Source organism: Chinchilla lanigera, unplaced genomic scaffold (assembly GCF_000276665.1).
Source record: "Chinchilla lanigera isolate Chin_1 unplaced genomic scaffold, ChiLan1.0 scaffold00015, whole genome shotgun sequence".
In the NCBI taxonomy this organism is placed as follows: Eukaryota; Metazoa; Chordata; class Mammalia; order Rodentia; family Chinchillidae; genus Chinchilla; species Chinchilla lanigera.
Window position 1 is genome coordinate 7,047,424 of NW_004955416.1, and position 22,241 is coordinate 7,069,664.

Below are 22,241 nucleotides of genomic sequence, written 5' to 3' on the forward strand. Positions count from 1 at the left end.
AATTTATACAGTACTGGGAATGGAACCCCATGGCCTTTGCACTGAGCTACATTTCCAGTCCTTCTGAAAAAAAAGGGTTTTTTTAAATTGTGAGACAGGGTCTTGCTAAATCTCTAAATTGCCCAGATTAGGCTCTAATTTGTAACCCTCCTACCTCAGCCTCCCAGAGTGCTGGGATTACAAGCATGCACCACCATACTGGGTTCATCAAGAGGTTAGCTCACCGTCTGAAGTCAGATATATTGTTAATGCACAAAGAAAGGCAAGCCAGAGAAGTCCCATACATGTGGAGCAGTGATGGCAAACCTTTTAGAGATTGAGTGCCCAAACTGCAACTCCAAACCCATGTATGTATTGCAAAGGGCCAACACTGCCTCTGTGTGTGCTGTTATCCGATGCTTGGCAGCTGGGGCGACTTGGTCGGAGTGCCAACAGAGAGGGCTGTGCGTGCCCACTGCAGCACACATGCCATAGGTTCGTCACAACCAACCTAGTGCGTCTCCCGTGACTCTGCCTTGATAAAAGCCCAGCATGATGGAGAGGGTGTGGGAGGGGCAGGAGGAGCCACTTCGCCATTGCTGAGTGCCGAGGGAGGGGCACAGCAGGTCCTCGGACTCTTTCCCTTTACCCTGGGAGGCAGACAGAGATGGAGTTTACACACGGAAGAACTGAAGGCTGAGGTGTCGCATATTTGCCCAACATCACTCAGCGGCCAGAACCATGGAGCCTCTGCTGTGCTTAGCCTGCAATCAAGATCTGCTCTTCTCAACTCCAAGGCAGAAAAGGAAGTTGTGACAAAAGCTCAGAACCTCAGGGTAACTCAAGAGAGCAGGTGAAGCCAGGCATGGTGAAGCACGCCTATAATCCCAGCACTTTAACAGACTGAGGCAAGAGGATAGCAACCTGGAGCCCAGCCTGGGTAAGTCAGCAACTTAGTGAAACCTTGTCTCAAATATAAATAAATACACAAAAATGTTTTAAGAGGCTGGGATGTAACTGAATGTGAAGGCCCTGGGTTCAAGCCCTTGTACTCCAAGTTAAATAAATAAGTAAAGTAAGGCAGAGATGTAGGGACGCAGTCCAGTGCCAAGGTCCTGGATTCAATCCCCAGTACTGTAGGGAAGGAAAGAAAATGGCAGGTAAGAAAAAAGTGGAGTCTAATTCTCCAACTGAGCCGCTTGCAAATAATACTTGAGCCACTTACCATACCTCCAAAAAACAACGATGAGCTTTGTTTTAAAAGGTTTTATTAAAAATTGTACCAGTTGATGGGGAAATATATACACACATACACATATATGCATGTGAAGAACATAAAACCAAACACTCTGCACAGGGTACAAAGGAATGGGTCTCCATTCCCCTCCCTGCCCCAGAGGCAGAGTGCCCAGACACCAGGGCAATCAACCTGGGGATAAACGAAACGCTACATGTCACTGGGTCTCTCCTGGCAGCCCCCGAGGACCCAGGGAGCAGTAGAGGGAGGCACTGGCCACCTGCACAGAGGGGCGTGCAAGTTTTAAGCACCTAGGTCAAGACTGGGCATCTAGAGAAGCTGGTCCCTCAAGGCTGCAGCCCACAGCAACCCCTGGAAGCTTCAAAGGCTCACAGGTTAACCCCTCCCTGCCAGGTCAGCCAAGATAGCCTGTAGGGGACCTCACCATCACAGAGATCCTGCAGGACCCTGAGACTGGAACCTTCTGCTGCTTTGGGCTCTCCTGACCTCCACCTCCCCATCAGGTCCCTAGAACAGACAAGCCCTCTAGGGATAGCACGCTTCTTACTGATGGACAGTCACAGTGGCCTCACAGCCGCCTTCCTGGAAAGCTGCAGGATGGGAGCCCTGGCTGGACCGTCCCACACAAGCCCCTCCCTGCCAAACCCAGGGTCAGGCCAGGGAGAGTAGACACTCAGCCAGGCCCTGGATACGGCCCCATATCCCTGGGGGCTGAGCTGCATCCCTGGGAGATCTTTTTGCACTTCTGACTGATCCTGGGAAGCGGGGGTAGGAGTCCAGCAGCCAGATTCCAAACCAAGCAAGGCAGGGGCAGAGGCCTGGCCGCGTGCTGCAGCCTCACCACCGGGAGCCAACATCCAGCCTGGTGTCCCTGATCGGTTATGGCGGCCACTCCTAGAAAGCCCTGGGGGTTCTGAATTAGAAGGGGTGTTTGGACCCTGCAAACCAGGCTCTTCATCCTCCAGGGCATCCCGCCACTGAGGCCAGCTCTCTCCTTCCCAAACCCCTTAGCATTCTACAAAAGCCCCACTTGCCTCAGCCGGTTAGAGGTCAGGACCCAGGTCAGACTCTCCTTCCCTCTCAATCTAAGTCTCCACCTCCAGACCAGAGAGCCGGGCTCCTGGGGCGGGGATGAAAGCAGGGGGAGGGGCACCTCCTGAGGCTGGACTTGAGGAATGGAAGGCCAATTCACCAGGCGGAGGGGAAGGGGCCAGTCCGGATCACTGGGCCAATTAAAACAGCCAGCCAGGGGGAACGTGCTCTCTTGGGGCTCTGCTGCCGGTTACCTCCTGCTTCACATGCTAGGCCAGCGATTTTCCACTATCCCTGTCCTATTTTGGGGACTGCATTTTTCAGGAGGGAGGAATAGGAGGGTGCTTAAATTTTGCCCTGGCCCGCCTAAGACAGTGAATTAATCCTGGCTTGGCACTGTGTGGAGACAGTGCCGTGAGACTGACTTCTACCAGGCCGCAGGCTGGACATTCTGCTGGGCTCAGTTCTCACAACAGGATACTGGACATCCAGCCTGGGCTGCCAGGGGCTCTGAAGCTGACGACTTTGCCTCCGAACCGAGGTCTGAACCATCTTCTCCCTCAGCTCTGGTGGGGAGTCTGCAGAGAGGAGCTAAACGTGGCTGGTGTAAACAATTATGTACCTGTGTTTTGGGGACACCTCTCCGGCATCCACCAGCAGCCTGCCTATCACAGCCTGGGTCCAAGGGAGGGAAAGAACCCTGCGTCCTCTCAGTCACCGCACAGTATGGGACAGGTAGGAAGGCTGGGTTTCACAAGGGCCAGTGTGTGGCAGAGCCACTCTTCATATCCATTCTCTGGGCTCCTTCTCCTTGTAAGCAGGAACCCTTCTTAGCAGGCAAACCACATTACACACCCTGAGAAAATGATTCTGGCTGAGAAGAGGTAATATCTCCAATCATCTGAGCAGAAGGAAACAAAGGCTTCTGTACAATGGGAGGTCCTTCTCAGAACCACCCTGTGAGCACATGTGGTACCCCATACAAATAAGGAAAGACACCCCAACTGAGCAATGCAGCCTCACTTCAGTGCACACAGATTAGAGAGCAGAAAGCAGGCTGGATTTCAGCCTCCTTTAGCTCCCTCTGCAGGTCCCCCTGTGCAGTGAACAACCTTCCCAACTGTACATCCAGACCAATTGTCCTTCAACAGTACTAAAGACCGCAGAACTGGAGGAGCTTAGATTTGTTCAGATTTGAAAGTTTACTCGGCACTTCTCCTTTGATTTTCTTGAGTACAGCCAGGGTCTTCTCTGCCTTTCTTTGGGCTTTGCTTCAACTTTAGCACCAATGTTGTCTTTTCTTACATATACAAAAATTGTAACTTAACTTCTAGGTGTCTGGCTAACAGATTCCTTGGGTCTGCTATCAGAGCTGCCAGATCAGCTGCTTGGGATTCCCTCTATTAGGGCCACAGCAGAAAGAGAAGGGTGAAGTTCAGAGGCAGCTGGGACCCTGCTGAGCTCCAGAGCGTGCCCTCCCGCCTAGCTGGAAGCTGGAGGAACATGGGCAATGTGCACCCAGCTTTGACAGTCCCACAATCTAACCACTGTCTATTACTCTAGAAGTCACTTTTCCACTGACAAAGCCACAGTCCTGGCTTCTTCCTGTATCCCAGCAGGGGAGAAAAAAGGAATTGGGGTTCAGGGGGAGGAGGTATGTTTTTCCAAGGATACCAGGGTCCAGGGTCCTGGGGGGCAGACTTGCATCAGTGAGGTGCCCACCACATTTCTTCCCAGCCCTGCTTGGAGCCTGTCTTTTTATGTCTTTCAGCATGCTACTGGCGAAGAACGCAGTCCAGGTGGCTGAGATTTTTGGAAACAGAACTGACAAAGGCACGAGCTGGTGGGTGCAGTATGGTGACTGGCTTTGGCTCATCTGCGGCTGACAGCCAGGCAGCAGAAGTGGCAATGGTTCTGCAACTAAGGACCAATCCTGGGGCCTCCACATGGGCACAGATCAGATGTAAGGCCTATCCAGAAGCTTGGTTCATGAGCGGAACCTTTGAGGGGTCCCTGGAGAAACCTAACCCTCCCTGAGGTCTGCTGGAGGAGACAGGGTCTGGGCAAGAATCCCTGAGCCCTTGGGGCGGGCACTGTGGAACTGGCTGGCTAGCCTGCCAACACTGCCAACCTTAGTCGGGAAGCCCTTGGCCGAGATCCTGGCAGATTAAAACAGGTGATCTTAGGGGACATGGCCCCAGTGCATAGGGAAGACTGATAGGTCTGGTGGAACGGGGGAGGGGGAGGTGCTAATCCAGTCTCCTATTTCTTAACAAAGTTCCTGTAGAAAAACTTCAGTCCACTTCCTGGACCAGCTGGCTGAAGAACCCACTTGCCAGGGCCCTGGGGAGTTCCTGCATTGAAGATTGGCATCAGCCTCTCTTTCAACAGTGTTTGACAAAGGCCCCCATCTCTGGCTGAGGCACTGAACAGTGGAAAGAAGGCCCCCACCAAGGTACGTTGTATGTACACACAGAGAAAACTGTTACAAATAATAACAAAAACAACTTCACAAGACAATGTCAGTCCTCCCCGAAGTCCTTCTGGTCCAGATCGCATGCGTTCCTGATGGCCCGTGCAAAGAGGGCAGCCCAGCCTCACCTGGGACCCACCCCTTCTCTGTTCTCTTCTCCATTCAGACCCAGGTTGTGCAGGAAGAGTAGGACCTGCCACCACACGCGATTCTGGTTCTGTTGGCGCTGGAAGGGAAAAAGATCACCTTAACTGCTTATTATTCTCAACAAGAGTTCAGATCTCTGTGCCTCTGGGCCAACACTTCAATCCCATCAGTCCAGCAAAGGGTGAGGACGGGAGACAAGGGGATAAAGAGCAATGGTTGGGTTCTCCCCACACAAGTGAAGTTTTGGCATGAAAAGAAAGGGCCAGGCTCTGCGTGCACTGTGCACAAGAGGATTAGACTTGTTCCCCTGCTCACAGGATTTTCCAGAGTTTAGCCCAGTGCTGCTTTTAATCAGATTGGCTCCTGAGCCCCCCCAGCTCCACTGCACGAACAACAAACTTGCTTGGGAGAGAAAGAAGTCACCCCGCTCCCTCCCCACTCCAAAGTAACACAGAGAACATTGGGGGGAGGGGGGTGAGCCTCCATCTGCAAGTGATTTGACACTGTGAAGGTCAAAGGGTTAATCTTCAATTTAAACGACACTGCTGAGGCAGCAAAAACCTGATTTCATCCAGTGCAAACACACACACACACACACACACACTCTCACACACACCCGCCCGCTCCCCCTTCTCAGCATCTCCAGCTCTGAGCTGCCCTTTTTATAGCTGCTCTTGACAGTAAGCCATAAATAACCCCTCTTGGAGCGCTTTCCTACTGACTGGAGCCAATTAAACGTTAAGCAAGAACATACTTGAAAACAAAACAAAAACAAAGAATGCACACCATGCTCTGGAGGTTATCCCAGGTTCTACTGCAGGCTGGGAATTGGGGGACAAAGTTCAGGGGTTAGCTGCTCCCGGGGTCGTGGCTGGTGTCTGGCCCATTCCAGGTACCATTTCCCAGGGGCTAGCAGAGGCCCAGAGGGGACAAGGGGGTGCTGAAGAGGCAGTCTTTGTTCTCTCCTTGTCTGCCAGGGGAGGAAGACGGGGCTGGGGCCTCCACAGGGTTCTTGGTGGACAGGGGAATAAAAACCTAATGTGCAGAAAGGGGCCAGCACAGGCTGGACTTGGATTCCTTCAGGGGCCCAGTCAGCAGGCACATTTATGTGAAATGCCCCAGGGAGCTGGGGCCCTCTATTAGTTTTTAACCACTGCCATCGGCCCCCACCAGGCGCGACTCCCAGTCTGATGGACAAAGGATAAAGTCAGTGGGACAACTGGGACAGGCCGTCCGCACAGGTCTCCTGGACTCCAGAGCTGCCAGAATCCATCTGACCCTGGCCTCCCTGACCTTTCCCCAGGAACCATGTGGGTTGCTGACTTCACCTTGCCGCATCATTGGCCACAAAGTGAGAAGCAGTGTCCACGGAGGCTGACCTCTGGGCTCTGCCAATCCAGGTGAGCGCACAACACCCCGTGCCCATGGCAACAGGATGGTTCTTTCCCTGTGGACAGAGACTGGAAAACAACCCAGCAGGCTGGAAGCACAGCCCTGTAGGAGGGCAAGGGAAGCCTAGTGTGCACAGAGGGGCCTGGCCCACAGCACTGCAGATGGATAGCTTCCTTGTGTTTTGTAAACAAGATGAGTAAAAAGAGGAAACACACCCAGCTTAACAAAATCTGGTTAGAGTGAAGCAGCGTAAAAATGGATTCAGCCTGGAACAGCTGAGCAGAAGACCCCTCCTCCTGCCTCCCCTCCCCAGCTGCTGCCCAAGACAGGTGCAGAGGTCATGTGGTGGAACGCAAGGAGAATGCAGTCAAGGACACACCCCTGCAGAGGCCGGTCCGCTGGCACTCTGGCTCCTCAGGTGCCTGTCTGAAAAGGCCAAGCAGCAACAACGCCAGTGCCACAACAATAACAGTAACGTGGAGTGGGGGCCAGGCTCCTCGCTGAGTGCTTATCATGGTTAAATCTAAAATGTTCCCTAAAAGGCTCATATGGTTAGAGGTGGGCTTTTGGACTACATGGTGGCAGGGAGCTAAATTCATCAGTAGATTAGTCCAGTGATGAGCTGTGCATAGCTAAATGTGCAACTAGGAGGTGGGGCCTGGACAGAAGAGGCGGCCACTAGGGATGTGACCCAGAAGGCTACACCTCCCTCCCTGGCTCCTCCCTTCTCTCTCTGCTCCCTGGCTGCCACAAGGACCTTTTTCTCTGCCATGCCCCTCTGCCGTCCTGTTTCTGTCTTGCAGCCAGCTGACCATGAACTAAAACTTCGAGGCAAAATAAACCTCTCTTCCTTTAAATTGTTGGTGTCGGGTATTTTGTTCCAGAGACAAAAAAGTAACCAAGACAGTGCTTTACACCCTCACTTTTCAAAGTACGGTGCATGGGCCAGCTGCTGGGGCATCATACAGAAGTGCACCGGAAAGCGCACATGCTGAATCAGATCCCTAGGTGTTTCGAGGTGTGCTGGAGGATGAGACACACTTCTCTGTACACTGTAAACGCCTATGGTCCTCTTAAACCCAGAGCAGGCATATGTTACCATGTCCAGTACGGATAGCTGGAGAGGTAATTTAGCAACCCCACAGCTAGTAAGTGGCAGGGACTGGACTGAACCCAGACCATCTGGCCCTCGAGCAATATCTCTATCACTTTCGTCCAAAGGACACTATCTATCTCTTTTTATACTAGAGCAGATCCCCTTTCCTTCCCTTCACTGAATCATCCCAAACAGCTCAGTGGCTAAGGAAGAGAGACTGCAATTCTGTGATAATCCCAGTGCTGCCAATCCCGGCCCTGTGTGCCTCAGTCTCTCCCAAATCCCACCTGATGCAGGGGTAACTTCTTGGCCCCTGAGGCCTGGGGATAAGGTAAGGCAACACCTTTACCTCTTCCTTTGGGGGCACTGTTTGAGGACTCAGCAGCTGTGGGCCTGTGGGTGCTATCAGACAAGAAGGTGGGAGGTTTGCAGAGGGCCCGGGAAGATATGTGTGGCACCAGCCAGCCTTCAGGAACAACCGTGTTCTATGCTTCTGCCTGTTGCTGACTCCAGGGCCCATGAATTGGAAGGAAGGCACTATAGGTGGTAGCTGGACTCTCAGACAAAGAATAAGAAGGCCTGGCTTTAGGCTGGGATCTCTCACTAACCCGTTCATGCAAACTCACTTGATTTGGAAGGAAAATGCAGGTGCCGTACCCCTTTAGTCTCTAAAGCCGTCTATGTCGCAGCTAGCTGAAGTGCTGCTGTCAAGCGTCCTTAGGCCCCACAGAGGCCAGAAGAGTCAGATGCTCCAGGGAAGGGGCCCAGAAATGTGTTATTGGACAAGCTCCCTGGTAACATTTTAACAATCAGAGCTAACATTTATGGTATACTGTATTTTCATTCTCAAAGCAATACATGTTAATTATAGAAAAATGGGAAAATTCAAGAAATGACAGAAGTGAAGATAAAATCCCTCATGAAGTGTTCTAAAAAAGAACACTTTACAGTTTGGTGTCTTCTTCAGTCTCTTTCAACCACAGTAAGGCCTCGCTCTGGGGCTGAGCCAGAGACAAATCCTGCCAGGTGGCACCATAGTAGCCAGGCCACAGACAGGCTTTTGGAAACCACTGAAGCGCTTTCGGAGCCCTGAGGAGTTTGTTAGCACGATTACCTTCGCAATTACAATGCGGAGTGCCAACAACTGGATACTGTCATCCGGCAGCCTCCCTGGCACAAGCAGAGCTACACAAACACCACCTCAGCCACTCCTACTATAGGACAGCCCCCAACGGAAACCACACTGCCTCACACCAAGAGGACCAAAGAATGCCTTGATTCCAAGGGACAGCAACACATAAAATATTTTCTAAAAGTTAAACAAAAGGGCCTGTCTAGAAAGGAAAGGAAAAGAACTCGAAGGGAGGCCAGAGAGAGAAACAGTGAGGAGGAAGGAAACCAGCCTGGACTGAACAGGATGAAGGACACAAAGACACCAAAACACCAGAGAACCTGGGTCCTTCCAGAGGAGGGTGTGGAGGAGAAGGCAGAGAAGGGGGAACAAGGAAGGAGTGTGCCTGGCCTCTGACTCTCAGCCCCTGGCACAGCGCCCAGCACACAGTCTGAGATCAATGAGGGCAAACCCCAGGGGCAAGGCCCAGCTCTCCCAGACCGGTGTGGGCGCCGCTCACAGAACAGGGGCTCCCAGAACGCACAAGGAGCGGGGCTGGGGACAGGGAATGGAAAGCTTACTGTAAAAGCTTCAAATTCACAGAGCCTAGGACCAAGCAGCTTTTTATTAAAGAATGGAGAATGTGAGACCAAAAGAGCTCTAGGATAGAGGGTCAAGTGGTAAGGGTGGATATGAACTGGGGTCTCAGAGGACCAGCAGATATTCTGTGGCTCAGCCTCACTTTCCTGCGGCCAGGGAGGCAGGCACTGGTGGACACTCAGTTACTCAGTCCGCAACGTGGGGAATGTGCAGGGCACACAGTAGGTGTTTAACAAGTATGTGCTGGAGCAACTACTAATAACCCAACTGTCTGAGGCCAGGAACAACTGATGTTTGGCCAGGTCGAAAGATGTCCTTTATGTGACAGCCTGGGCCTCTGACCTGGGAGAAGCCAACTAGTGAAAGGCTTGAAAAAAAAATGAATACAAAGCTGGCTGTGGTATCAACAAGGTTGGATTACACAAATCAAACTCTGTTTTGTCCCACGAGGCCTCTGTAATCAGCACAAGTGTGTTCCCGGTGCTGCCTGGATAAGAATCTCCCTTGGCCTCACTCTGTCCAGACTCCACTCATGTCCTCTGGGGGCTCTGGGTTTCGCCAGTGTTCCAGGTGCTGCAGCAGAGCTAAGTGACTCAGGGAATTCAAACAACAAGCAGAGCCACGCTGTGCGGGGCTCCAAGAGGCCCTAACACACAAAGTGCAAATTTACCAAACAGGTGGCAATCGATACCATCTCAGATTTGGGACCGAGCGCTTTCATACCTTCCCATTTGATCTCCATAAAGACCTGGGGCACAAGAAAAATGGGTATTTTCAATTCTACTTTACAGATGAGAAGCAAAGGCTTGAAAAAGCCAAGAATTTAGGTAGGTGATTCAAATCCCTGGCTTGTGACTCCAAAGCTATGCCCTCTCCCTACAACATTACAGCGTGTTTCCTCGCATTATGAAAGCAGTGGTACCTTTGCAAAGGGAATGGCCGTGGAACGGCTCCCCTAGCATGTTTAAAGACATTGTTTCCAGGCCATTAACTACTTAGAAAGGATGCTATGGACCATATAGAATAAACCTTTCCAAGGCAGAGCTAACTAAAGATCAAACAGAAATAAAGGCAAGACTGGTGTGAAATTAGAACATCAGACCGTGCTCTCAAACCACCCCTCATTTTCTTTAAAATGCAGAATTGGACACACTCTACTTCACAGGGAGCGCCACGCTCTATAAAGTGAAGTTTTCCCACTCTTCCCTTTCCCTGTCATAGTCTAAAGCTACCCAGGCCAAGGCTGAGGGACTGGGACATTAAGATAAGAGCAACTTTAGGAAAATTCCACTTGGAAGCAGTTGGGAAGATATTTTTATTCAGTCCTCCGAGCTTTTATCAAGCACCCAACTGAGCTGAAAGAAGGGATACAAAGACCATCCAGGTATAAACCTTATTCTCAGTTATTTTACAGTGTAATGGGGAAGAAAGCAAGAACACAACAGTAAGTATTTTATGAGGCAGAACAGGCCAGAGCAATAAATGGGAGCTCCATTGTACTCTAGCTTTCTGGAATGTGCCTGCTGAGAAGCAGGTGTGGGAGGTGGGAAGATCATGGTTTTAGAGTCAATCAGAAGTATGTGACCCTCAGCTCAGCCACTCACACCATAGTTTAGGCATGTTACCTGGCTTCTGAGCCCCCATTTCCTATAAAATGGGATCAAGGGGGTCCAGAAGTGCAAGGTGGCTCTGGTGCTTAAATGAGAAAAATAAACTTCAAGTCCCAGACCCTGTGGCAGCACAGAGCAGCTTACCCTTTCCCGGGGAGTACAGGAAAACGTGGCACCCAGCCTACCATACTTAATGCTCCCCTGTACAAGCTCTGCACACAGGACCTGCCCTTGGAACACCACTTTCAGAGTACATGCGTGAAGCCTTGGAGAGACACCTGGCTTTTCTCTCTAAGACTGGTCACAGTAGCCAAAAGCAAATGGGCTCCAAATCCCAGCCTGCCACACTGAGCCAGGGATTCTGACACCCAGGGCAACCCATGGCCCCAGTGGGTCCCAGATTGCTTCTGACCTAGACACCCAAGTAGCCAGCAATACTGCAAAATGGAAAAGGAAAAAATACTCTTTGGCAAGAGCTCCCTCAGCCCAGCCAGCAGTGCTAACCGGATGTTGAAGCCACTATGGTAACACCAATCACTCCTCCAAGAAGGAATAGGCAGTAGGGAGCAGCAAGGCATCCTCTAACCCTGCTGCAGGCACTGGCTCCAACACAGTACCCCCTCCCCACACTGGGGGTCACTCTGTGTTTCAGTTGCCCTCTGTCTCAGAATGACTCCATCCAACTGCTGGGCAACTTCTAAAGCTCTCAGGAGGGAAGAGTAATGTATGCCTTGGCCAGAGAGGAGGGAGGTAGGAAGGGGATACAGGAGCGGCAGGCCTGGTGTGGGTGATAAGGCAATGCAGAAGGAACCACAAGGCTCTGACTCCAAATTTGGGGTCTTTACAGGTGCTGATTTTGACCTACCTGGGGCAATTTTGCTACACAGGACAAGGCAAACTGGACAAGGGTGAAGGTAAGCATCCCTTGAGCTGGCTGCTGTTCTGGCCATGGGCCATACCATCTTGGCTGTCAGGCAGGGATCATAAGGCAAACCAGATATTTTTATTTACCTTTCTGTTATGGTTTGTGTCTAGATGTCCCCCAAAAGCCTCATGTGGTCACAGGTGGGGTTTTTTCAGAGGTGGCTGGATCCAGGGCTTGTTACACTGGGACTGATTCATGGTGCAACATTAAGACCAAGGATGCTGGGATTAAGGGTGTGAGTGCTACCTGCCCTAAGTAGCCCAGATGAGATATAAGGGATAGAAAGAGCTGTGGTTGCTTCCTTGTTGCTTTGCTACCATGAACTGTGCAATGTCACCATGCTATGGAGCCATCTACAAACTGTGAGCTAAATAAACCTTTCCTCCTTTAACTTTGGGTGTCGGGTATTTTGTTTCAGCAATGAGATAAAAGTAACTATGACACCTTCTTTATGCCTCCCCCAATCCCCTCTTCCTATTACACCCCTCTCCTTCCAAAACCCAAAGCCAACTCCCATCCCCATGGCCTGCCTTGGTGGGCAGGGAGGAACAAACTGTCAGGAACTACACGGCCCTTCTGGAAGAAAGAGCAGTCAGGTGCAGAGTGTGTGGGGAACTCGGCCTCTAGTCTGCCACGCCGATGACTCAGAAGCTAAATATAGCGAGTGATATAAACAGAGCCAGCCACAGAGCAAACACAGGGCCCCCGAGTCCCAGCACTGGCGCACGCGCGCACGCATACACACACACACACACACACACACACACACACACAGCCTCTCCACTGCCCCTCCTCTAGCCTCACTCTTCCCCTGGCACTGTCCTGGGTGGACCTGCCACTTCTGGGATAGACGCTGGCTCTCTCTAGGGGCACTTCTCACTCGAGGGCAAACCTCTGGGGCCTCTGCCCAAGGCTATCCCCTGTAGAACTCAGGTGACCTCATTAACCATGGTCTGAGTCCAGAAAACCATTCACCTACATGGACAGCATCCTGAGGAGTCAGGAAGCAGTCAGGCCTTTCCTGAACAAAGGATCCAGGCTGCCCAGCAGAGAAACTGCTAGTTAATGAACCATGTACTCCAACTGAGTGCTTCAAGAACTGCAAAGCCCAGCCTACGAGAAATCCCAAACTCATCCTCTAACATATTTCCAAAGGTGGCCAAATGTGTTGTTGTTGTTGTTGTTGTCTGCAGTGCTAGTGATCAAACCCAGGGCCTCACACATGCTAAGCAAGTTCTCTACCACTGAGCTACATCTTCACCCCCATAGTTTCTTGTATTATACTTCTCTAAATCCTTTCATGGCAACTCTGCAACAGAGGAAACAGAGGCTCAAGAGGGTTAAGTGAACAAAGACCATGTAACAAAGACCACGTAAGTGGCAGAGCTGGGATTTTAGTCCAGATCTGCCAAAAGTCCAGGATCTTTCCTGTAATACCACAACTAGAGTTTCAACTGAGTGACTGAAATTTTTCTTAGATTTCATTTTCCAAAAAGTCTAATTACTATTCAGGGAATTTCCAAATCTGACTTTTCTGAATGGAGCCACTCCTGGTCCAAGTAAAGGAGCCATTTCTAATATGAAGAATTTCAATCCTCCTGTAGCTTTAGACTCACTCAATGGCCTGCCGCAGCCACTGCTTTGAGAATCTTTAGCTTCATAACATCACCCAGACTCTCCACAAATTTCAAGATGGGCCAATGTGACGTGAGGCTTTTCCAAGGTGGAGGGAACCAGTTCCTCCCTTTCTTCCCTAGGCACCTGCTGAAGAAGACCCTGGCATGGGGAATGCGAAGTAGCTGAGGCTCAGACTTTCCAGCCAGGGCAGCCTGTGAGCTCAGAAACTGAACAGACAAGGGAACACTAGGACGCCACCCTTACAGAACCCAAATCAGAGTACATCACTGTCAGCGGATCAGGGATCCCAGTGCAGCCTTTATCTAAGAGGAGTAACAAGGGAAACCTTCCCACCTGACTCAGTCGGGGGTAGAGCATGTGGCAAGATTTGGAAGAGTTTTATCTCCACCCACTTGGCCTCCAACTCTCTCACTGGTTCAGAAACCCAAAGAGCTAATGGTGAGCATTGGTTGACTAATCTTCTGCCTCTGTTCTCTCCTGTGGATCCACAGAAGCCACTCAGAACCAAGCACTTGGGTAACCAGGTTAGCCTTCCACCTAGCTGCGCTCTTGAGGAAACACGCAGAGATGGCACGTGGCCTGCATACTGTGACACCCAGGGGATTCTGGAACCTGTTGCATGCTGCTCCCCTCCCTCCGTTTCATACCTCCAAGAGAGGTTTCCCTGGCACAAGAAAAAACAATAACTAGGTCTATAACAAGAGACAGAAGGGGGAGCTCACAATTCTTACAAGACTGAAGGCCAGTTTCCACTGTCTGGACATGGTTCCAGATTTAGGAAGGAAGGAGTCAGGCCTCCCCAAACTCCTTAGACCTCTGGGGCTGCATTTAAAGAGGGTCTTTAAATGCAACCCACAATGATGGGAAACAATTATTACTCCCTGAGGACGAAAGGAGAAGGTCGAGGTCCGCAGCTGAGCAGACCTGATACTGGTTTCTGTGGATAGGGCAGGTGGAAGAGTACCTCAGTCTGTCAGCCTGTGAAAATGGCAGGGGTCTGGAGCGTAGTTCAGTGGTAGAGTGCTTGCCTAGCATGTGTGAGGTCCTCAGTTCAATCCCCACTACCACAAAGAGAGAGACAGAGAGAGAGAGAGAGAGAGAGGGAGGAAAAGGGAAAGGGGAAAGAAAATAAAAATGTCAGAGTGACAATACTCTCTAAATATGAAATATTAGACCATAGTTTATGTAAGGGTCAAATTCACAAAGTGACTCCCTTTTTAAAGCCAGATTTAAAAGGTCCAGGAGGGGGCTGGGGATTTAGCTCAGTGGCACAGCACCTGCCTGGCAAGCGCAAGGTCGTGAGTTCAATTCCCGGTACTGGAAAAAAACCAAAAAATAAAAATAAAAGGTCCAGGAGTGCTAGTGTTCTGTCTATCACCCTGGCCCTTTGTGGGGAAGAGAGGGTTAAAAGCTGGAGGACCAGGAATAATTCTTCAAGGAGAGGACAAAAGGCTTGCCTCTTTGTAAGGGAAAACCTGACGAAACCAACTTTTTGGCCTAGAAAGGCCTTAACTGGTCAGCTTCCTGTCCCTGCAAAGTAGGAGAGTAGATGGCTGCCAGGAGGACAGGGGCACAGAAACTTGGGCTCCAATGTGGAACAAAGTGCAGGGCAGGGAAGACTCGTACTTCTCCACCAGTTTTACCTCTCCCCAGCTTGAGTGGTCCTGGCTGAGACCAATCTGGAACTGGCCTTTTTCTTCAAGTAGGCAGCCCTGCACTGGAAGAAATAATACCAGTCGGCAAAAAGCGGGTCAGACCTCAGGATAAGGGCTTCCTTCTCCTTTAACAGGGTGCAGCTGGGCAAAGGAGGCCTCCCAGCCTGCTCCAAGCTGATCAGGGCTCTCCTTGGATGGGGAACATTCTGGGAAACAACTGTTGAGCCAGGTCAGACTATTGTGAATAAAGAAAGCTGTCTTCCAGATGTCCTGTAGATGAAGCTAGGAACCAGCAGCTTCTGTATCCTCCCCCCGCTTTGCCATCACCAGGCCCAGAAGCTAAGATGGGCTCACGCATGAGCCTGTACAATCAGGGCAGAGTGAATGAGTAGGAAGCAGGCCAGGAGACTGAAAGCAAAAATCAGAGGGAACCACAACATGGACCAAAGGGAAACTCAAGTTTCCACACAACAATCGAAGAGAACAGGGACCAAACTGGGACCAGAGCAGGTAGCTAGGATGCCTTATAACCTGAGCTCAGGGCCACTCTCCCTTCCTGATCACGAAGAGCTGGACAAGCTGGCCAGAACCAGATCTAGCCCCAAGTCTCCCTCAGAATCCCCTGGCTGAAGGTACAACATGTAACCCCCAACGGCCTGTTCTCAAGAATCCCAGAGTCAATCTCCATCCTAACCCCAATCCTCCTCCTTCTGGTGCTGGCAATAATGTGATCTAAGACTCAAACTGACTACTACCAATAAGTCTCTTCTGGTCACCTGAAGTTATTTATCTAATCTCAGAGCCTACAGAATCATGTTAGTTATTTATTTCCTTGACTTCCAGACAGGCAAGCAAACAAGCAGGCAAACACGCAGACAGAGAGACAGGACACACACACACAGCGCACCCGGACAAGGACATAGTCCCAGGGGTAGGGAATGTGTTCCCTGCCAGGTGGCATGGCTTTGCCTCAGCAGTGGCTGTAGCAGCACAATCCAGCCTCAAGTTTCTCTCCCCACCTTGGCAGCCATCCAGAAAGCACACCAGGTGAGGAAGGGTTAAGTGCCTGAGGCCAGGCTCAGACAGTGGCTGCTGTGGAGCAGGGCAGCTTCCAGCCCATGGCACCAAGGGCTCCTCCAGCACGAGCCTGCCAGCCGCCGCCTTTGTTGATGGCCTCTGCCACATGCTCGGCTGACACGCGATGCTCCGCCCTGGCGGGGCTGGTGCCAGGCTGCCGTCCAAGCACCCGGCAGAGCGCCTGGCTGGCCGCCGGTCTGGGGAGACTCTGAGGTGCGCTCACTCAGAGTCCCAGGCCTGCGGCCGGGGTTCCCAGACAGACAGTGAGGAGTGGCTCCCCAGCTGGAAAGTGTCAGGTTTCAACCGGTTCCACCACTTTCCCCCACTCAGGCCCCATCCCCTGGCCTGATTACCCCTTCCCCGCTGCACCTCTTTAGGCTCCCGCAACTGCCCGCTTCACTGCAGCGCCCTGGAAATCTTCCCTTCGGTCCGCAGAGACAAGCCCCCAATCCTGGCCTGGAAAACAAAGTCTGCCAAGCCGAACTGCAGAAAGCCACCCGGCTCAAAAGGAAGGATTGCAGTGGCTCTGGCTCTTATTGGGCAGGAGCAGAGGTTAGGCAGATAACCAAATTGGAGCTCAGAGAGGAGTGCAAGAGTGCTCATCCAGTCGGGCCCGTGGGATTCACAGGAATGATAAAAGCCAAGGCCACAATCACCTGGCAGGGACCAGCTGCTGAGGAGGACAGAGGCAGGCCTTGGCCCCCAGCCCCAGCAGACGTAGCCCCCATTCCAGCCCTCAGGCCTACTTGTTGCATGTGAAGCCGGTGGAACTGGTCTGCAATGCACCGAAGCTTCCGGGCGATCTGTACCTCTGCGCGATGTTGCCACTGACCTTCCGGGGGCTGCTCCTCAAGGGGCAAGCCTGCAGGGAAACTGGCAGGGAGAGGAAGCCGATAGCCAGCATTGCCTGCAAAGAGAGAAGACCCACATCTCAGTCTGCTCCACCCCTGCCCCACCCTCTCCCTGTCTGCCCTTCTGACGGTGACCTGGGCCTGAGGGTAGATATCAGGATGGGGAGGAAGAGAAAGCAGCCTTCCTTCATCAGGGCACTCTGCCAAGCTTGGACAGTCTACCCTGCCTGCTGCCCAAGCGTAAAAAAAAAGCTGATGAAGGGACTTGGGGTGTGGTTCAGTGGCTGCTAGTATGTGCAAGGCCCTGGGTTCAATCTCCCGCTCAAGTGCAGCAGCGCGGGCGCGCGCGGGCGCGCGCGCTCCCGCGCACACACATATACACACACACACACACACACACACACACACACACACAAGTTGCTGTCAGGAGAAGAAAGGAGGAGCCCCAGCCCTCTCTTCACTCTTTACTGTGTTCCAGTCACTGTCAGTGCCATGGCACAGGGCAGGGTGGTAATGTGTGCAAGAGAGCGTCCTTATTTATCAAGCCACACTTGCTCACAGTTTATTATTAATGTAGCAGCAGGTTGCAGCTCTTCCCTGGAAAACCACAGGTAGCAAGCAGCCCTAGAGAGTTCCTGGGGTGAGCAAAGCAGGACACAGAGAAAAACAAAACACGGAGCATCTTCACTCTTGTAGTGCAGCAGAGAGAAAGATGGGCTCAACACCCGAAGCTCTAGCAGCGGCACAAAAGCGACAGGAAACTCCTGAGGCCCAAAGAGCAGGCCGTTCCTCTCTGGAGGTCCCCCCAAACCAGCAGGGTGCTCGCCAAGTGCTGGTGCCGGCGTGGCCGCTAGGGGCACTAGCCCGCCAGCCTCCTCACTCCTTTTCTCCCTTTCCAGGCCGCCAGCCTTGTCCAACTTCTCAGTCTCCCTTCAGAATTCACTTCACCAGCAGCGTCCCGTGGAGCAGTTCTCTCAGGCAACAGTGTGGCCCACTCCCTTTGGCATATCCCACTCTGCTTAGGCAGATACTGCAGGGTCACCTTGAACCCACACCCTTCCTCCTCCAGCCAGTATGCTAAAAAAGAAAACAGCAAGTGGCCAGCCCTGCCCTTTTGCCAAAGGAGGGCATATGTCTTATAAAACAAACCACTTATGCCCACAAATGAAGGGGTCTTATCTGATTGAGAGTTACAAAGAGCCTCTCTTCTGGCACTGGGCCTAGGCAGGCCCAGCCTCTTTCTCCATTTCCCCTTCCAAGCACAGAAAGTCCCAAGTGACAACTGGGGTCATCTTCTGCCTTCAGGAACCCTCCAGACCCAAACTGGCTGGGTTTTCCCCACTGAGTGTCAACAGCGAGTCACAGATCTCCCAGCCTTCTCTAGGGTAACCTTAGCCACTTGAGGAGAGGCAAGTCACTACCAGGACTCAAAAGACTGAGCCACTCCCGGGCACAGGATGTCAAAGGAGACACCCTGAGCCCCAGGACCCCTCCAGGAATGGACAACGGAACAGAAAGCAAAGCAAAGCAATGTATCTTGTGTGTGGCTCAGCACAGGTGACACGCAGTAACAAGCAGAGACACAAAAGGCAGAAAGATGAGGGATCGATGGCCCCTGCTGCTTATTTTGAGAAGGAAATAGCGGAGGACAGGTTTGGGGAGGGAGAATCCCCACTCTTCCCCCAACCTCTACAGGAAGGGTCCTAAGGCTAAGAGCACTCACCATAAAAGAGTCGCTGGGGTTCCTCAGTCACCCCACAAGGCAGCATGACACCCTGGCTTGGAGAGGATGGGCTGAGGGTCTGAGTGGCCTTGTCTTCCTGGCTGGTGGGGCGAAGCCCAGGGCCACAGCAGTGGGTGAGAGGGAAGAGGTGCAGCCGACCAAGGGGACAATCCAGCTGGCTCTGGGCAAACAGATCAGCAGAGAGCAGGCTCCCGGGCTGGGTCCCCGGCTCCCCATCCTCAGGTTGGAATACATCATCTTCCAGCTCCTCCACACACTGAGGTGGCTCCATCTCCCCTGTTAGGGACCAACGCAGGCATCTGGGATGCTGCCCATCCAGGCCACACCCAGAAGTCCTCTCTCTCTTCTTTCTTTCCCTTATCTGAGGGAGCTGAACTAGGCGCTGATGGGATGAGTGATGCCCAGTCCCTACATTCAGACTGCCTCCATGTCAAGGGCCTCTCCAAACTCTTCCTGGGGCCTGTCAGAGTCACCCTTCCCCTGACCTCTTCTGACCTAAGCAGCTCACAAGGTTTGAGTCTGAGGGTTGTGAGCAACAGCAGGTGCTACCAGCACACAAGGTATCTAGGAAAACAGACACAAGTCTAGCCTCTGTAAGTGGCTATGGGAGCCAGAAAGGGACAATGACTGGCCATATAAACAATGCTCAACATACACAAACACACACATACACACACAGCCAACCACCAAAGGAGCAGTCTCCAAGCTCTCATCTCAGTCACAGCTAAGCTCTAAGCTCAGCAGCAAAAACAAACCAGCAGTAATTCTGGGCCAACTAGGTTCCCTCCAAACCTGCTAAGCCCCGCCCTACCACCATGCGCGCGGTCTCCACCCCCTGCTTGCACAACACAACAAACAGCTCTGAGTGTAGTTAGAGTGTGTCCTGGGAGAGGGGATAAAGACCCAAGTTAGTCACTGCAGCCGCCTCCTCAGTACTCCTCTAGCACAGCAGAGCTATCTACCCACAAGTTGGCCTTGGGGTAGGTCCAGCCTTTGGCAAACGTGTCCAGCTTCCCCCCCACAACCCGGCCCCGTTCAGTCTGTTCACTAGTCTCCAATCTTCCTCACCCCCCAGCCTCCTGTTCCTGCCAGGGCTGACCTGAGATTGCTGCACTGTGCCTCACAGAAGGAAGTGAAATTCAGTCCTCTCTCTGACCTCATTCACTGCCTGTACCACTCAGGTTGTTGATTTGAGCTTCTTGGTAATACAGAAGTTCCTCTTGCTCCACGTGATGGCTCTTGGAAGTCTGCTCTCTGAGACATCCAGCCCCACCCCACCTCCACACCTCCTCTTAAGACCCTGGGGGCAACTAGAAGCTGCAACCACCTGAATGGTTAAGGAAATGGCCAAAGCTTATCCCTATCAGACTCAATTCGCTATTTCCAAGAGTTCTATCCCCCAGCATGATGCCTTTGAAGCACAAGCCAAGTGGTCTGTAGGGTAGGATTCTCAGTCAAATTCACAAGCCCTGCCTTTCCCAAATGCAAGTTCTCTGAAGCTTGCTCCAAGCTTCCCTCCACCCCATCCAGTCCCTTGCTACCTATAGTCCTGTCTCCGCCCTCTTCCCAGGAGAGTGAGGCCTGATAGGATGACAAAGCAGACTTCTCTGGATAGTGTTTCCCAGTGTGTGGGGGAGTGCTTATCAGCAACAGGAAACAAAGTGCTTCCCTGAGAGGACCAAGTGCTGTCACCTGGCAGGGCCTCCCCTTCTGCCCTTCAGCCTCCTCTGCCGGCTGGCAAACCCAACATAAGAAGGGGCGCTCCACAGCCAATCAAAAGAGGAGTCATTGTATTGGTGTTTTTTTGAAGCTTATCACCTCCCCTCCCCCTCCCAGCAGAGCCCCAAAGTCCAGCTCTTCCCTGGACTGGACAGTGGGGGAGGTGTAGCCAGAAGGCGTGGCTCTGCAAGCTCCGGGGACCCCCTGCCACTCTCCACAGGAACTGCAGGTGGCTCTCTGGCTGCTGGGAGCGTCGGGAGGGGTGCTGACACGATCAAGTAAAGGGACCCTCTCCTCCCTCTTCCCGGGGCTGAAGTAGTGATGCCACACTGGCAGGAGGAGGGCACTTCCTGAGGACACTGCCAGGGAATGCTTTATTCCTACCAAGGGAACTAAAGCGCGTAGGAACCAACCCAGAGCCGAAGAGATCGAACTAGGATGCTGAACTTAGACTCCTCCTCCTCTTAGGAGAAGGCAGTGGTTAAAATCTCGGGGCGCGCGCGCGCGCACACACACACACACACACACACACACACACATACACACACACACACACGCAGACCTGGGTGACTCCAGGAGAGAGAATCGGCCTCCGAGTCGTGGTGCCAGGGCTCTGCGCCAGGGTCCAGCGTGACGAGCACTCGGGGGCTGGGCGCCCAGACTCGGTGGGGAAGGAGGGGAAAGCCCAGCTGTTAAGGAGAGGGGTTTTCAGACTCCGCAGGGAGGCTGAACGCCCCAAATTCCCCGCCCTACCCCAAAGTCAGACCTAGAGGCCAGGCCATCTCAGACGCCCAGGTCTGTCCGGCAGTGCGCCCCAGGATCCCTGCCCACAGGGACACCATTCCTTCGGGCTCCAAACGCTACCCACTCCTGGAATAGCGCGCCCAGATAAGGGTTCTGCATCCCGTCCTCACAGCCTAGCGCCCCAAACCCTCATGGTCTCCCCAGATGCCAGCAGCTCAAACCCTTCCCGGCCCCCACGCGCAGAGCGACGCCGCCCCCCACTTCCCCGAGGAGGTGCGATCCAACCTCGCCCAGCCCCCGGCCGCCCGGGAGCTCACCGGGCTGCGGCGGGAGGCGGGCGGCGCGGGCTGGGGCGGCGTCGGCGGCGCGGGCGGGCGCGGAGGAGGCCAGGGCACACCGCGCGGTATTGTTTCCAAAATACGCCCGCTCGGGGCATCCCGCAAACAGCTGACGAGGCCCCGCCCCTGCGCGTCACGCGGACCGCGGGCCAATGGCGAGTGCAGCTCAAGTCCCGGGCTGGGCGGCTGCCAGGGACGGTCACGAATGTACCAACCTTCCCTCGGAAACACTGTAAGGGGCCGCGCGCATTTCTGACCACAGTCAGAAGCGCAGCTGGAGCGCGGTTGCCCGCGTAACTTGCGTTCCCAGTGCAGGCTCCAGATGCGCCAGTCCCTGAGGTAGCTATTCGGTGGGTAGAGGGAGCGCCGAAGTGACTTTCGTCTCTTCCTCTGGAATGGGCTGAATAATTGAGGCGCGTCCACCGCGGGATGGGGTCTGGCTGCGTCCAGTGGTGCAAGTTGTTGAGGGCGCAGAGGATCCCTACTGGAAGAGCGCCCTCCCGCCTGCAGGCGGAGCAGAAGCAAGCCCCAGCCTCAAAGCCGGGGGAGCCTGTGAACAAGCGTGTCTGGCGCTGTTCCTAAATGACATTTGGATCAAGCACAGTCACAGGGGCCCACATGTCCTTTACTGGGAGCAAACACTGGGGAAATAAGCGTCTGAGAGGAGAGATCCAGAATGTAAGGCTCCCTGGGCAACTGACACACACTGCGTTCAAGGCAGCATCTAAAGGCCGTGCGAGGGCTGCCGGGAGAGCAAAGCACCCCGCACCGAAGGCCCTATCAGCAACGGCTTGTCTGGGCTACTGCATATTTATGGAGCACCTACTCGGTGCCAGGGGCTGGACTAAGAGC

General features: G+C 53.0%; 1 protein-coding gene across 2 annotated transcripts; it reads right to left on the reverse strand.

Annotated features, from left to right (window-relative positions):
- Positions 1 to 1,230: 1,230 nt before the first annotated feature.
- On the reverse strand, positions 1,231 to 21,494 carry Bmf (Bcl2 modifying factor). Of its 2 annotated transcripts, none has more exons than XM_005381215.2 (5): positions 21,369 to 21,494; positions 20,870 to 20,996; positions 18,568 to 18,864; positions 16,740 to 16,900; positions 1,231 to 4,968 (listed from the first exon to the last, which is right to left on the reverse strand). In XM_005381215.2, the coding sequence occupies exons 3-5, from the start codon at positions 18,857 to 18,859 to the stop codon at positions 4,867 to 4,869; spliced, it is 555 nt and encodes a 184-aa protein (XP_005381272.1). In that variant the 5' UTR covers positions 18,860 to 18,864; positions 20,870 to 20,996; positions 21,369 to 21,494; the 3' UTR covers positions 1,231 to 4,866. The 2 variants fall into 2 exon arrangements, with proteins under 2 accessions (XP_005381272.1, XP_005381271.1); XM_005381214.2 differs by lacking the exon at positions 21,369 to 21,494 and adding an exon at positions 21,074 to 21,241.
- Positions 21,495 to 22,241: the final 747 nt, after the last annotated feature.

What these genes read in the sequence shown, in the direction of transcription:
- Bmf (XM_005381215.2), bottom strand. Translation starts at nt 18,859, where the DNA reads ATGGAGCCACCTCAGTGTGTGGAGGAGCTGGAAGATGATGTATTCCAA. An exon ending in ACCCCAGCGACTCTTTTATG is followed by an intron (nt 16,901 to 18,567) that starts GTGAGTGCTCTT and finishes CTCTCTTTGCAG; the next exon opens with GCAATGCTGGCTATCGGCTT. An exon ending in ACCGGCTTCACATGCAACAA is followed by an intron (nt 4,969 to 16,739) that starts GTAGGCCTGAGG and finishes TTTCCCTTCCAG; the next exon opens with CGCCAACAGAACCAGAATCG.